This window comes from Opisthorchis viverrini (assembly GCF_000715545.1).
Source record: "Opisthorchis viverrini unplaced genomic scaffold opera_v5_242, whole genome shotgun sequence".
Lineage (NCBI taxonomy): Eukaryota > Metazoa > Platyhelminthes > Trematoda > Opisthorchiida > Opisthorchiidae > Opisthorchis > Opisthorchis viverrini.
Window position 1 is genome coordinate 626,507 of NW_008751898.1, and position 14,405 is coordinate 640,911.

The window sequence follows — 14,405 nt, forward strand, 5'->3', positions numbered from 1 at the left end:
GAGGTCGGATTCGAACCACGGACCTTCCGGTCAGTAAATTCGCGTTCTTACCACTTGGGCCATCTCGCCCCAACTGAGAAGCTAGTGGACCCAGAAATCAAAACGAAAACCTCTGAACCGTCTCCTCGAACAGCTGTCAAACGGTGCGATATTAACGGCCACTGGGAGCAGATATCTAGTGCTACTCGGAGCTGGAACTCCCGTTTGCGATATGACCCTGCCAACCACATACAAACACTGTCTCTGATAGGACCATGGCTATGCTGGAGGCCCGGCGACAGACTCCTCCTGTACACAACCACAAGTCAACCTCACGCAAGGTCCATGCAGACCGAGAGGCTTGGTGGACCCGAAAGGCCGAAGAAATCGAAGATACAAAAAATGCTGGGAACGTCCGCAGGTTGTTTCATTCGATTTGTTCGACTGGTCCTCGGAAGCCTCTTGTCAGAGAAACTATCATGAAGCGGAGTGGTGTTCTGATATCCAGTAGAGAACGTTTGGACCGCTGGGTACAATACTTCGAACATTTCAGTTCGCCACGTTCTACCTGGAACCTAAATTGCTAGCCTTCAACAGGTAGGTGGACTGTGAGCAAGGAAACCCCACAACCGAGTGTACATCTGTACTAAAACGTCACCGTGCTTCTGACTTTGACGACCTTCCACCTGCTCTATTCAAGTCAACGCGTCTAACCCATTTGGGTTTATAAGGGAGAAAGAGGCTGTTCCAAGAACTGTGGTGAGTCGATAGGATACATTCTGAAGTGAGGCATGTAAAACTTGATATCTACAGCACAACCTGGACTCCTACCATACCGTTCTTGTATGACAAACATTCTAGTATTTATGGACAGCTTAGCCGAAGCCAAAGATGGAGGACTCATATGGGATGTTATATCTTTCGGCTTCTCAAAAGCATCCGATTGAGTCTCGTATGTTCCGCTGCTTCACAAACTCTAGTTTTATGGAATTCAAGGGGAAATTTAAGTGAAAGTAGTGCAGTATAGTGCCATTATGGTTGATGTATATGTAAGTAATGGTGGTGAGCTTTCTTCCTGTTTTCCATCCACGGGAACTGTCGTGAACCCCTGCCCCTCGTGAATCACTGTCCCCTGGTTCTTCCATAGCGTGCATACTACAGTAGACTCGACTTACTCATTTTCTACACCGGCCTCTGTTGGAATTCCTCAAGGCTCAGTTCTAGGACCACTCCTATTTTTGACCTATGTCAACGACTTTCCAGATACGTTTTCAAGCACATGTCTACCTTTTTCGGACGACCTTAAATCTCGGAGCTCCAACGGCGGAACCCCCCAAATTGATGCTCACTCTGCAAACTAGCGGTCACTGAACTGGAAACTTCCGCTGATGGACGGAAAATACGTCCACATATCGTTGGGAGACTCGAAATTCACGTCGTCGTCGTGGCCCGTGAAAGTAGGACAGAAGACATTACGAGGATTGCTACTAAAATGATAGGGGTACCTGGCTCTCTTTAAACAAGTCATTCTAACTGCACCATCAAAAACAGGCTCTAAAGACATTCGTCGTTCTACGGGACATTCGACGCATCTTCCCCCCATGAACTTACAGATACTCTATGGGACCTACGTCAAACCGATCATCGAATGTGGCAAACAGGTTATCTGCTCAGGACGCAAGAACGATAACCCCCATTGAGCGTGCCCGACGAGCTGCTACGATGGTTGCTGGCCGAGCACCTCGAGGTGCTTGAAATCGTCTCCCCAGACCATCATCGCATCCGGGAGGACCACATCATTGCGCTTTGTTTGAACGCGGCTTGGAGGAGAGTCGTTACAGCGCTGACCACATTAATATGCGGCGGGGATGTTGTAAATTCAAGGCTTTCGACATTAGAGCATGCGTTACTATTGAAAAATGATGTATCTCATTCCAAATAGTTGGTGCGTGGAAAAACCTTCCTCTGAAGGTTGTCCACACCGTACCTAGAACCCACTTTAGATCTCATGTGAGTCCCAGCGCTGGTAAGTGCGTTAGAGGCACTAGGGGACAGCAATTCTCCGAAGGCAGTGGTTCACAACAATTTCTGTGGATAGAAGACAGAAAGACAGATCATGAAATGAATCCCAGTAAGCCAGGTTGCAGATTACCAATCAATCAATCAAGCTGACAGACACCATACACTTAGAACTCAAACAGCAGTGCTACACGGCTTTTCTCATTCCCTTCAGATGGGAAAAAGCAATGAACGACGAGAGCAAACAGACCCAGGAAGCTATGGGCAAAATCATCGATCCTGTGTACCAAACCATGAGCCCGAGAATACGTACGCGGATGTGCCACGACCCGGCTACAGGGTTTACGGACGTAAGCAGTGATTGGTTAGAATACGAGCCAATCCAAAAATGGGGCGTTCGCACACAACCACGAAGATACTAGCATGACGCTGTTGCGGCCGAATTCCTCCGTCTCCGTAAGCATCCGCTTCAAGTTACCGTCTTTTCTGATATCCAATGGCTGGTGGAACATGTTGCCAAGCAAGGATCTTACTTGCAATAACGTTTGAGGTATGTCGTATTTAGCGTTTATCGTCAGACTAACGACTGAACTTTCTCCATGACTAGACTTTGAACGACGGAAATCTTTGCAGTACTATTTGGCATTCAACGACATTTTTAGAGAACATCTCCATCCACCAGGAGGCCGCCGTTGCATTGAAATTTGGTTTAAATTACTCCTATTAATGCACAAACCGCTGGGTGGCTTGTCACCCTGCAGATCTGGTAGCATGCACGACGGAAGAAAACCTCGTGTGGTGGACGAATACGCCCTGAAGGGAGGGTCGCCCTGTTACGTTGCGCCATGGTGCGTTCGTATACACGCCACCCCTCCCGTAGCACGGTGTACCGCCCATCGCTGGTAGTTCATATCCTGGCATTCAATTCGGGAAATCCAAAAAAGAGCACCGTTGCTGTTTGTCTGTCTCTGGATTAGCCTTGTTCCGGTTGTCGCTTGTCTCACAACACCAAGAAATACAAGCGAATGACAGCTGTCCTTCCCTCTGTTCTAAAAAATAACAAAAATATAAAAAAACCTTTATGCATGGGGTGGCCTGTGGGAACTGTATGAGGCTCACGGCCAACGTCGACGTGCAAGGAGTTACCAGTTTCGTCTTAGTTGGGTCATGCCACCGCAAGTCCACTTCATCATCCAAACATAACACACGTTCTTCCCTCTTATCACCTAGAACTATCATGTACACAAAATGCTAACAACTTATCATTTCCTGACTACAGGCAGTCACAAGTAGCACTCAATGGCTGTTTTTCCCATGCATTATTCGTTTTCTGGAGTTGACATCAGTGACTCTGCGACTGGTCGACGTAGTAGATCTCAGTTAAGGTACAATTTTTCAATTATTTGGGAAGCTGTTACTTGTGCGTTTTTATTTGTCTGCCATTCACTTTAATCCCTTTTTCTGCACAACGAGGGCCCTACATCATGATGCTTTGGTGAGCCAAAAACTACCGCCCGTTCTCAACTAGTCTAACCGCTAGTCTCCATGCTAGGTGCCTCTTCGACAAAGTTTTCACCTTCCTAAGACTCGGCACCTACTCTGGCACAATAAGTTAAAACTAGGCACGTACTCTAGCCAAATCAGTACTTGGTTTCCAGATCTGCAAACATATTCACTTTTCTTGGGTCCGTTTAGCTTGCTGTCACCCCCTTTTAGATTTTTTTGTATTGAGGCCGTTGTATCTTATGCCTCTTGACACTTTCCACACGCCAATGCTTTCACTCTATTTCTTTCCCGTTGCCCCTCTTCCCAAGCTTCAAACCTCGACTGCAGTTGCCCAAACGCCCCATAGAACTACCTACTACAATTTTGGGTTGCCCATTCCACAAGTTCAAATTCGTATACGGTGTTTGGTTCGCCCCGTATATTAGCACCACGTCTCCATCCAACCTATCCCCTGCACCTGTCTTCCCTACAACAGTGCAACCAGTGAGTCCGCTTAGTTTCATATTAAACCACATTTTTGAGACAAAACTCCCCATGTGCTCCCTGTTTGAATCATTCCATCTCCATCTTCACTTTTGCTCGTTGTGACTCCTGCCATTTACCCAACCGCCCAAGGTCACTCATGGTCAGCAATTGTTCTCAGCTTTAGTCCATGCCAGTTGGTTATCTCTTGGAACTAGTCGGACCTCATGCCCACTGTACCCAACAAGTTGGGAAAGAAAACTATTATTACTATTTCATCGAATATTCCCCACTGTTTATGACATTGTCCCCTTTGTGTGCAAGCCGCACCTCCGCAAATCTGCAATCATGCTTCGTTATGACTGTAAAACTAGGATCATGCCAGACGGTACGCCACCCAAGTTGGGAATAAACATTATTATTATTATTATGCTTCTCATTGCCGCATGCTATCGGGGACGATTATAGTGTTTTCGGAATTCTGGCAAAATACGATTGCCCAGTCGACCACCCACAAATAGCAGGCTGTTGAGAACGATAGGCTGTCACCTGTAAACAAGCGAGTTCCTAGATAGCCCTTTACATGGCTCCGAATCGAGCTTATAAGTTGTACTGAGCTCCGAGGGGAAAGCTTTTAGCTGAACGTACCGCAATATCGACCGTTCTCCTTCGTTCAGTTCGTCGAGCTGCAGAGTATTCTCACGTTCAGTACCTCTACCAACTTCTTTACTGCGGAGGTAAGGTTTGGATCTGGTAAAACAAGCTACCACTGGCCGTGGCCCCAATTACGATGAATAGTATGACAGCAACAAATAGGTTGGGAGGTCGGTTGTTGCGGTAACTGAAACTGTGGTGACGTTTTTCAACTCTAGGTTTGTGGGCGTATGATGAAGTTGTTTGATGTCATTCTCAGGCCACTGCTGTCCTTTGAGCTACAGGAACTCTTCATCTCGGATTCAAGGCTTCAATAGCTGAGAATATTTTGTACGCATGCCACGTGAGGCACATTCGGCAGGGTTCATGTTGGCCGGAACATGTCTCTACTGAGAAGTGTTAATAGTTTCGTGTATGAGGCCAAGTCTGTTGGCCACAAAGGTTTCAAACCTCAAACTTGTGCTAAAGATATAACGCGTCACAATCATTGAAACTGTCGAAAGGCGCATGTTGTCGAACCGGACTTCGAGCTGCTTCACTAGGTGGCACATTAATTTAATATACCTAATACAGCAGCCTGAAGTGAAACTGTCGAAGGCACATGTTGTCGAACCGGACTTCGAGCTGCTTCACTAGGTGGCACATTAATTTAATATACCTAATACAGCAGCCTGAAGTTCGGGGCGCGGAATAATAGCCAACTTGATTAGTGCAACTTTTTATTTTTTCATCAAAGAGCTGCGATGAGCTTGTTGTAGGGACTCATATCTCAGGTAAGCTATGGCTTTATGGCCAATCTTTTGTGCGTCAGGGAAAATGTGCAACGAAAGATGTTCGATAACAAACTGTTTAGGTTTGACACATCTGAGGATGACTAATTGCTCGATAATTTGAAAGTCGTTTTGCTATTTCTTCTAAGCATCATTAACGGCTTAACTAACTTCTTCATCTCGGCCACGGGTTGATCGAGAAAGCTATTGTGGCAACTGTTTCGGTTGTGACAGCAAGGGCGCGACGTATCTCAACGGACCGTATAAGGAGGCCGCACACAAGAGAATACCTCATTTGGTCACTGGACGCTAACTTGGCTAACTTAGAGTTAAAGGTGTCATTCCGGACATACCAATAGGGTCCTAACGTCTTGTGGGTGTCAGGATGTAATGGATTCGATGACACCAGGCCAGTCTCATGCTCGTGTACCGATATCAGGGAGGGAACCTCATCGCTGCCGCTGCTCCGTTCACGCGGAGGAAATTCGATCCTTTTCAACAGCCTAGACAGCTTGTCGATCAGCCTAAGAGCTTGATAGGCAGAATCGACCGACACCAAGCAGTAAATGTTTTCCACGACTCTAATAATGTTTTCATCGAACGATTCACAGTTGTCATAAGCGGTTTGTCTCAAAGCAAATGTTGCGCAAAATGGCGAGGACGACACACAAAACGGGTGGACATCGATTTCGTATACCTATGGTGTCTGCTCCAAGTTACCGTCGACGCACCATAGAAAGCTTAGTGGCGCCTTATCTTCTGACCTCCACTGAACTTGCGAGAACCCTTAGTCAACATCCGCAGATGATAACAGATCGTCCAAGCGAAACTGAAGCAAAACCCCAGTGATATCATTCGTCAAACGTGGTCCGGAATATAACCAGTCATCGAAAAACAGTTTATCAGAAGTCGCCTTAAAACCACTTTCGCCTTCCCCGGTTTGTGCGGATTGGAAACAGTACGGTGCAGGACGAATCTAGGTAACTCAGGCTGGCCGGTCGTGGCCCTGTTGATGTAGCCCCCGGCCTCCTGTTCCGATGTAATGTTTGTATACAGCCGCAGAAGATTCGGGTTCTTTAGTACACGGATCCGAAGGTACATCGGTCGCTCCTTGATGTAGGTAACTTCGATGCGCTTGGGAAAACCCACTTGAGTGACGCGCAAAATCACCAGCCAGAAAGTGCGGATTTGTAGGGTTTATCAATGAAATGCGGTACTACATGTATAAAAAACGTAATAAAAGGGGTACGAACCCCATATTATTAGGATTTCTGTCTAAACCGTTGCACGAAATGGTGCTAGTCGAAAGAAAGCCCGAAGTAGATGGCAAATCAAACTTAGTTTGACACGCACCTGAGCACAAAAGGCGCCCGGTATTCACACAATGGAATTTGATTTACAAAGTTATGACCCGTCCCTGGCGGACCATACCAATCAGGCAATTAAATCGAGAGTACCAGCCCAAAATTTTAGGCCCCGTTTAGGCAGCACGGGGTCTTAGCGATCCTGGGAAATCATCACACAAGACTTTTCAGCCAGAGACATGGTTTCTTCAGAGAACAATTATATTTGGTGAGGTGAACAATATGAAGGTAGATTAGGACGGTTTTTATGTCAAGTACATACATAACAAAACGGAGTAGAAAGTTTTACTCCGATCGTAAAGTTTTTGCAGCTGAGAGCACACAATACGGTGACAAAAGACTAGGCAGCTGGACATTTGACGATGAAATGTGGCTCGTCTTGGGGAGGTTGCTGTGTTACTTTCAATGCGCACAAAAACGTAGGACTCTGAATGAGAACTACAAGCATCTTTGAGAATTCACAGTAGGATGAATCCCTCACTGCCTCCAGTGTCACATCCTGAGGTATATGTACTAGGATTATTTTAGGTAAGCTCAATATGGGTCGTGGCACATGGGACGTAAGTTATAGGTGTGAACAACCTCGCTACAGAGGTCTGAAAATGGTTAAAAATGGGCAACTCATTCCCCACAATGCTGTTGTTACTGAAATAACACTACCAAAGAGCTAGTACCAGCGCGCAATCGGTGGGCGGCATGATGGTGGCACCAAGGAAGATTGCTTCATCAGTCTATGCCGCCAGTATGCTATATCTGGCTTCAGTCCCGATTCCAGCGCCTAGGATAAAGATTCACTTACAAGGGACACAAAAGTGCATGCGAAACGTAACACACACTGACAGAAAAAACGAGTTAGCATGGACGAGTGCAATTGCAAGATTGCAACGGCCTCAGGTTGTTTTATTGAGGACGACCCTCTGATCATGGTCCAAAGCTGTCTTTCGCTGCCTGTCTTTGAACAAGGTTGTATAGTGCTACTACTGGGGGGTGCTGCCTGACCCTGACTGAACATTCTCAACCGCAGTCTGGCGTTGACAAAAAGTCGTTTTACTCAAAAATTGATGAGCTGCTGTCAGAACGTAATCCGACGCTATGTCGTGCTGTCTGGCCTTGATTCAGATCCGCGTGTTTTCCTCCAGTTGAGTTAAGGACCTTGCTGGATTTCCGGAATTCCGTGACCTTTTCAGGAATCTAAGTTTCCTTATGAGGATACATGGTCAGTTATGGGGCAACGTTTTGCGAAACGGAGGCCACAAAACCCCCAGTGATCTAAAGGGTCGCCTAAAAAGACTGTAATGGGCGAAACTGTCCGGCAATTGTTCTTCCATTGGGATGGTGAAACACTAATGCCATTATCAAATACTACGATGAACGTAACAGATGTATGATAGACGGTCCGCTGACCCTTGGTTTACAAGTGAGTGTTCGTTATTTTGAAGCAGTCGTCGGGTTGAATGAGCTGTGAACAAGAAATCATCTAGTGGAGTCAATTGATGAACCTGAAATCACTGATCAGCAACCTCAATGTGGATAGCTAACACTTCTAGGCGGTAGGTCAGCCGCCTCTATTACGTATCCAACAGCAAGTTAAAGGAGTGGCTCTCTCCTATTCCTTTTGGGTTGCAAGAAGCCATGCTGGTCTTTAGACATCCTTTGCGGCAGTGTATCGGCTAGTTCATGCCGTATAAGCGGGCGAGGTCAGTGTTGTTGTCGACGAAGCCGCAACTTACTCGGCGTTGCAATATCAGTAAGCAGGGGTAACAAAAAGAATTACTGAGCAGTCAACAAGTGTAAACGTGCTGCCAATAAGAGCTACGTATGCCTTTTTCCGCCACCCAGGCAGAGAATGGATGATTTTTGAGTAGTCATTAGGACACGAGAGAAAGTATTATCGTCTGGTTTTCGAGAGGCCACTCTCCGTTAGGGTATAGTTATCTTATGGAAGCAAAAGCATTTAATTGGATATCAAGAACCTAGGGCTCTGTGTAAGAAGAGGGTAACAGTAGAAAATTTTCGTGCCCGGTACTAAGGGCCCCAAATCATGTGTTTAAATTCGTTTGGATACAAGTGTGTGACGTACAAGCAGCTGGCAGCCACTGGTATGAGATTATCGAATAGTCTGTATAACCCAGCCCGCACACCATTATTGAATGCCCAAACATGTTTTGTATGAGCTGTTGAGAACCTTTATCATCATGACACAGCACTCCGACACACTGTAATAACTTTATACCCGTTCCATGGAGATGCAGATTACATGCAGAGTTGCAAACATCCGTTTGTCGAACCATAGACGAACATCCGGAATTCCTCTGGAACCATTATTCGGAGACGGTAATCAATAACAATAAATTTAAACATTTTATTGTATTTATTCGATTCCTTCAGGTCTCCCAATGCGGCCACAGTTTTGTTGGAAGTTGTCTACGGGTACTGAAGGTCCACCCTGAACGCGGAATGCATATTTGAATGGTTACCAATGGCTCCGCGCCATCTACCCGAGATGACAGCGGAAAATTTGTGGAAGAGGTCCCTCACGTGTTTTCTGGTGTATTGGGTTTGGAAATAATCTCAAGTCTACACGAACAATAATTACTCCATCAGTGTCGGTGCAAAGTCAGAATGGAGCAGCAATTTATGACCTGCTTAGGAAGAAGTTTTTGTGGTTGCGATTAGCGTCGCACCAAACAAAGCCGACGAAGCTGTCACAGTTTGAAATTTTTTGCTCCTTTTTACGACGGTCAGCATATTGTGTATCGTGTGCGCGGCAAGTTATTTATCTTCACCCCTCAATGGTGCCATTCAACGAATTAGTGGGTTTAAGGGCAGAATCAATAGACGACGCAATATAGCGGCTACCGCTTCCAATTTTTGGCACAAATTCAAAGAATTTGTACAGTTTCTTGGGAGCGTGTAACGCTCAGTCGGGAAATAGCGGGGATACGAATTACGGGCAAGTCATCATAGTGGATATGGCAGTCGCAGAGCCGTCAGCGCGTTTTCGTACTTGGGTTCGTGGAAAGCAGCGTACAGTAACATCTTCGAGAGACAGTTGGATTTGTCCTGGTAGTTGCGATTGTCCAGGGAATCATGACAATTCAGGGCCAACATGGACTAGTTGCACACTTGGGTCTATTGAGGGCGAACGGTGGTTCACTGCCCTTATTCAAACGAGGCAGGAGTGTCTATATTGGTGACACAAAGTAAGAAAAAGTGTCACAGTGACTGCTAGGGAGCACTACGAGATGAGTTACGCTGCAGAAACCGTATAATACACTATGCACAACTGCGTACATACCTAGGGACACTATCACCATAATAAAGGGTTGGCAAGTATTTGATGGGATACACTGACTGTTTCACTTGAAGTCCAGGAGATATCCGCTACCGGACATGCCAGTAAAGCTTCCGTGGATTCTTTCCTTAGGCGGTAGGCTGCTCAATGCGGGGACCTGGCCAGTGAGGCTACTGACCAGTGTCCATAAGATTGCGCGCTATCCACCTTTAAATGTGCTGGGAGAGCGGCTTTATTAGTAACCAAATACCGCGCTGTGTGACACTGAAAACCCACTGTCGAAACTATTCTCTCCGCTAGTCGTCTCCAGCGTTGATTTCACCTTTGAACGGAACGTAGGCCTCAGCCTAATTACGAAACTGAAACAATGAGGCGAGTGCGATGACCTTGAACTACAGCCACCGATTCAAAACTTTGTAATCCAATATTGCGCAAGGACGAGTTGCTGCTGGCCGGAGTGTGTATAGCATACAAAAAGCTTTAAATCTCAAAAACAGGTAAGAATTCATCTAAGGGGAATATCACTATTACCACAACTCTTCGGTTTTTCATTTCTGTGACCAACGAGGAGTTCATGAAGGGCTCCGTAGGATTTTATAAATAAACAGAACATTAATTTGGTTTATATGAACTGCAACGACGTTTTCCAGTGTTCGATCCAGTCACTCTCTGTCTTTGCCCAAGGTGTAGCGTTTTTCCACACAATCCCTGGTGACTTATACGGTCTCTACATGCACGTGATAAAAGCGCCATTTAGTCGACAAGTAATTATGTATTTATCGTGAAGGTCCAATTTTTACGCGACTAACTAACGATAAATTGTTTCCGAGGTTGTGGTAATGGCATCAGCCGCTGGATCAACCGGTAAATGATGATGAATGATTACTTCAGCAATGGTATGATAGGTATATTTGATTCATGAAGAGAAACTAACCTATTTTATCATTTAAAACGGACAGTCACATCGTTACTGAGGAGACTTAATAATTCCAAGGAGGGTTACCAAACCCGAAGAGAAAACAGGAGATTGTGCATAATGCATCGACGTTTTGGTCGAAGAAGATGAAAGATGATAGTGATTTCCTTACACAGCACTGGTGTTTACCCACGTGATGCTCCGAAGAAAAACCCGGCCACTCTTCTGTCGCAGTGACAGGGCCAGAATATGGATTCTGATGTATATGTTGCTTCAAGTGAATCGAAAAACGACTCAGAGACCCATACTAACTTCGACATTCCTCCCTGAGTTTATCATGAAAAAAACATGTATATCAATAGAAGGTTTGAAATTAGGGATGTGACGCCTGTAAGAATCTCAGAAAACCGTGCAGCAATGACAGAGAATGAACCAAAAACAGAGTTTCTCCAGACGTCTTCAACTTCTGGTTCGTCAACTCGGGTCTATTACCTACGGAAAACGGCCACAATAACTATGGTAGTATTACGTGCCCTACGTTACCTACTTAGTCACACAAGTAAATGTTTTTCTTACAACTCTGTTCTTACATGGAACTTTGGGGGAAGATGCTTTCCAGCATCTGGTCGTAAGAAAGCTGTTCTTTATCGTCGCAGAACCGTGCTCAATTGATTTAGTTTTTAACAGAGTGCTTGAGGCTGTTGCAAGAATCAAAGCAAATTTTGATAAATGTTTCGAAGGAAAGAACCGGAATGCGTCAGAAAACCATCCTTCGTCATATGTAACATCCGTTTGTCTCAGACGTGACCTTCGTTTTCAACTTTCTTGCTTACTCGTGGAGCTACCGACAATTTACGGAAATGGACTTCTTTATTCTGTGGAATTCGTCAATCGTGAGCCTAAGTGCCTTCCAAGCTGCCCAAAATCTGACCCTTTCCTAAATTATGTTGCGAGCGACAGTGGGAAGTACAGGTGATTGAAACATTTGGAGAACAGCTGAAAGTGATGTGCCACAGGCGTTGGTAGTTGGCCACAAAATATTCATCCCATACATTATTAATCTAGCGACAAAAACCATCATTAGGAACACCACGATTACTGGCTATCCAAAATTTTGGATGAAATCCTGACGTTCAGAGTGTTGGTGGAAAATAGGCTTTGTGTTATCTCTGCAGTGTTTGTCCATCTTCTAATTGGGATGGATCAGACTGACGCACCTGCACAAAACCCTAAAATTTGGGATCCATGTGTAATGATTTGTTTGAATATGAAAACAAAAGAAATACACTGTATTTTATAAGTTGTGGATATTTGGCTACTTTGCCTTTTTACTGGGAATTACATACGTGGTTAGAGAAATCCTTCAGAATCTTTTTCGTAATTTATCTTCAAGATGAGCAGCTTGTTTGGTCGCAACGAAAGAACCAGATTTCCAGAAAACCTTGTGTGTTCGACAGGCTAGAGGATACTTACTAGGTACAGCCAGTGATATCCACGTGGTTGAGCTTAACGTAAACTATTCACAGCTGTCCATCGCTCAGTTGCGGGCAAATAATTTTGGTCATCAAAGTGTTGCATCACTGAATGTACCAATTTGCAAACCCGTTTTTGAGGTGGTGGACCAGAATAGAACACTCGCTCATCAGAGCAAACTTGAGATGTATGTAGTTTAATTTCTACAACAAGTAAATGAGGCCAGAACCTCACTGCTGGTTCAGGTCATCGTAGTAACGTTGCTTGTATAATTTCAAAGCCAGCTAGAGAGGACACTGTAGAAAACCGACCCAAAAGAGAATAAACATACCTGCACATCTAACTGCATACCAACGAAAGAGTCAGAACGGGTTTAACGTCCAACTTGTTCTTGCGTTTCATCATGATTGATTCAGGTTACCAATGAGAAAGAATATCAATGTCAATATATATATATACATATATATACAACGTTGTAGGCATTATTGCATTGTTCATTTCCAAAGCACAGGGCCTTGAAATTAATCTGATGCATGCGTTTAAAACACCTGGAGCAATGTGGATAAAAAACACAGCACACTTAGATGTTCCAAGTAAATACCCAAAACCACGTTGATATACGATATACAACAATGCCAAGGGTCTGATAACATGAAGTTCAGTTAGCTCCTGCAGCCGAAAAAAGCCATCTTTCCTCAGCAATACAAAACCTTGGATTTGAACTAATCCTTAGCTGTCAATTACATAAACAGATACTAGGTGCTCTATTCGTCTAGATTGATAAACGACTTACAAACGTTTGGTCGCTATGCAAGTTCGAATCTCTGCGCAATGGGGTGGAGATTCCTTCCACGTATACTTGTGTTTGTCCAGTTTCTTGACAATAAGTATCAACTTTAACATGACTGGTTGTTAGCTGTTTGATACTCTGCAACTTCCACAAACAACAAGACATACTCCTAAGGAAGCATCTGTTCCAAAGCATGCATCACAAAAGTGCTCACATAACCTGAATAAACTGGTTTTATTCTTATTGGTTAAATTGCGAAGCTTAACTTCTAATCTGTATTGATCTCAGATAATGTTTGAAAACTCTTGCAGTGTTATAGAACTGAGTCCCACTAAAATTACTCAGTGGTTTTTATATTGTGTTATGCCTTCTCCACACAAATTCAAACATGTTAAATACAGAAGATTGGGTTGAGTCAGAAGAACCTATCGATTTTATATTTCTTTTTGAGTAAGTCCAGGTCATCGGGATAAACAGGGAAATACGCTTCTGACTGATTGTTATGCAAAACCATTTTATCAGGTGATCACTGTTTGTAAGGATGGGCCGGGGTTTAGATCAGCAAGGATAGGTTTTATCGAGAAAATAAACGACAGCACCCTCCGTTTGATTTGTTTCAGCTAGTTTTATAATCACTTCTAATCTAATTCAAGTTCATTTCAAGTGATAAAAGCAGTGAAATTGCAACAGCTCAGGTGTTCCGGTCGAATTTTTATCGTTTTGTTATTATGCATCTACTTTTCAAGGCCAGAAATTCAGAGCATATAGCTTGCATAGCATCACAAGGCATATAAACTGAATGAATGTAGGTCATCTGAGTCAGATGTCGTGCACAGCAAAGCTCCATTAATCTCATCAGTTAACCTAGCGCCGGCCACTGAAAGCGCTACTGTTTTTTGTGACATTTTAACTGATTTATGTTGCTGACTTTATTTTGTGTGCTGTGTCGTACAAATTTTCGCCTTGATTCAGATGATGGCAGTGATTGCATTGTCTAACTCTTTCTCATCCACGTACTTCTTTGGTACCCTTACGCAGGTTTGGTACATTTACTGAGAAGGGTTGACTAAATTAGCCTCTATCGGAGTAACGCTTGGGATGTACCAGTTAATACTTTAACACAAGACTGTGAACTTAAGTCTTTTGTCATGGTGTTGGACCATTTCCCGAGGATGAT

General features: G+C 44.4%; 1 protein-coding gene across 1 annotated transcript in view; it reads left to right on the forward strand.

The window, feature by feature from the left end:
- T265_08866 (hypothetical protein) overlaps positions 1 to 247 on the forward strand; it is a gene marked incomplete at both ends in the record, with an annotated part of 4,311 nt that extends 4,064 nt beyond the window's left edge. Inside the window, one exon of the mRNA XM_009174783.1 lies at positions 86 to 247. Coding sequence (XP_009173047.1) covers positions 86 to 247 — 162 coding nt within the window. The remainder of the gene's footprint in view (positions 1 to 85) is intronic.
- Between the last annotated feature and the right edge of the window lie 14,158 nt (positions 248 to 14,405).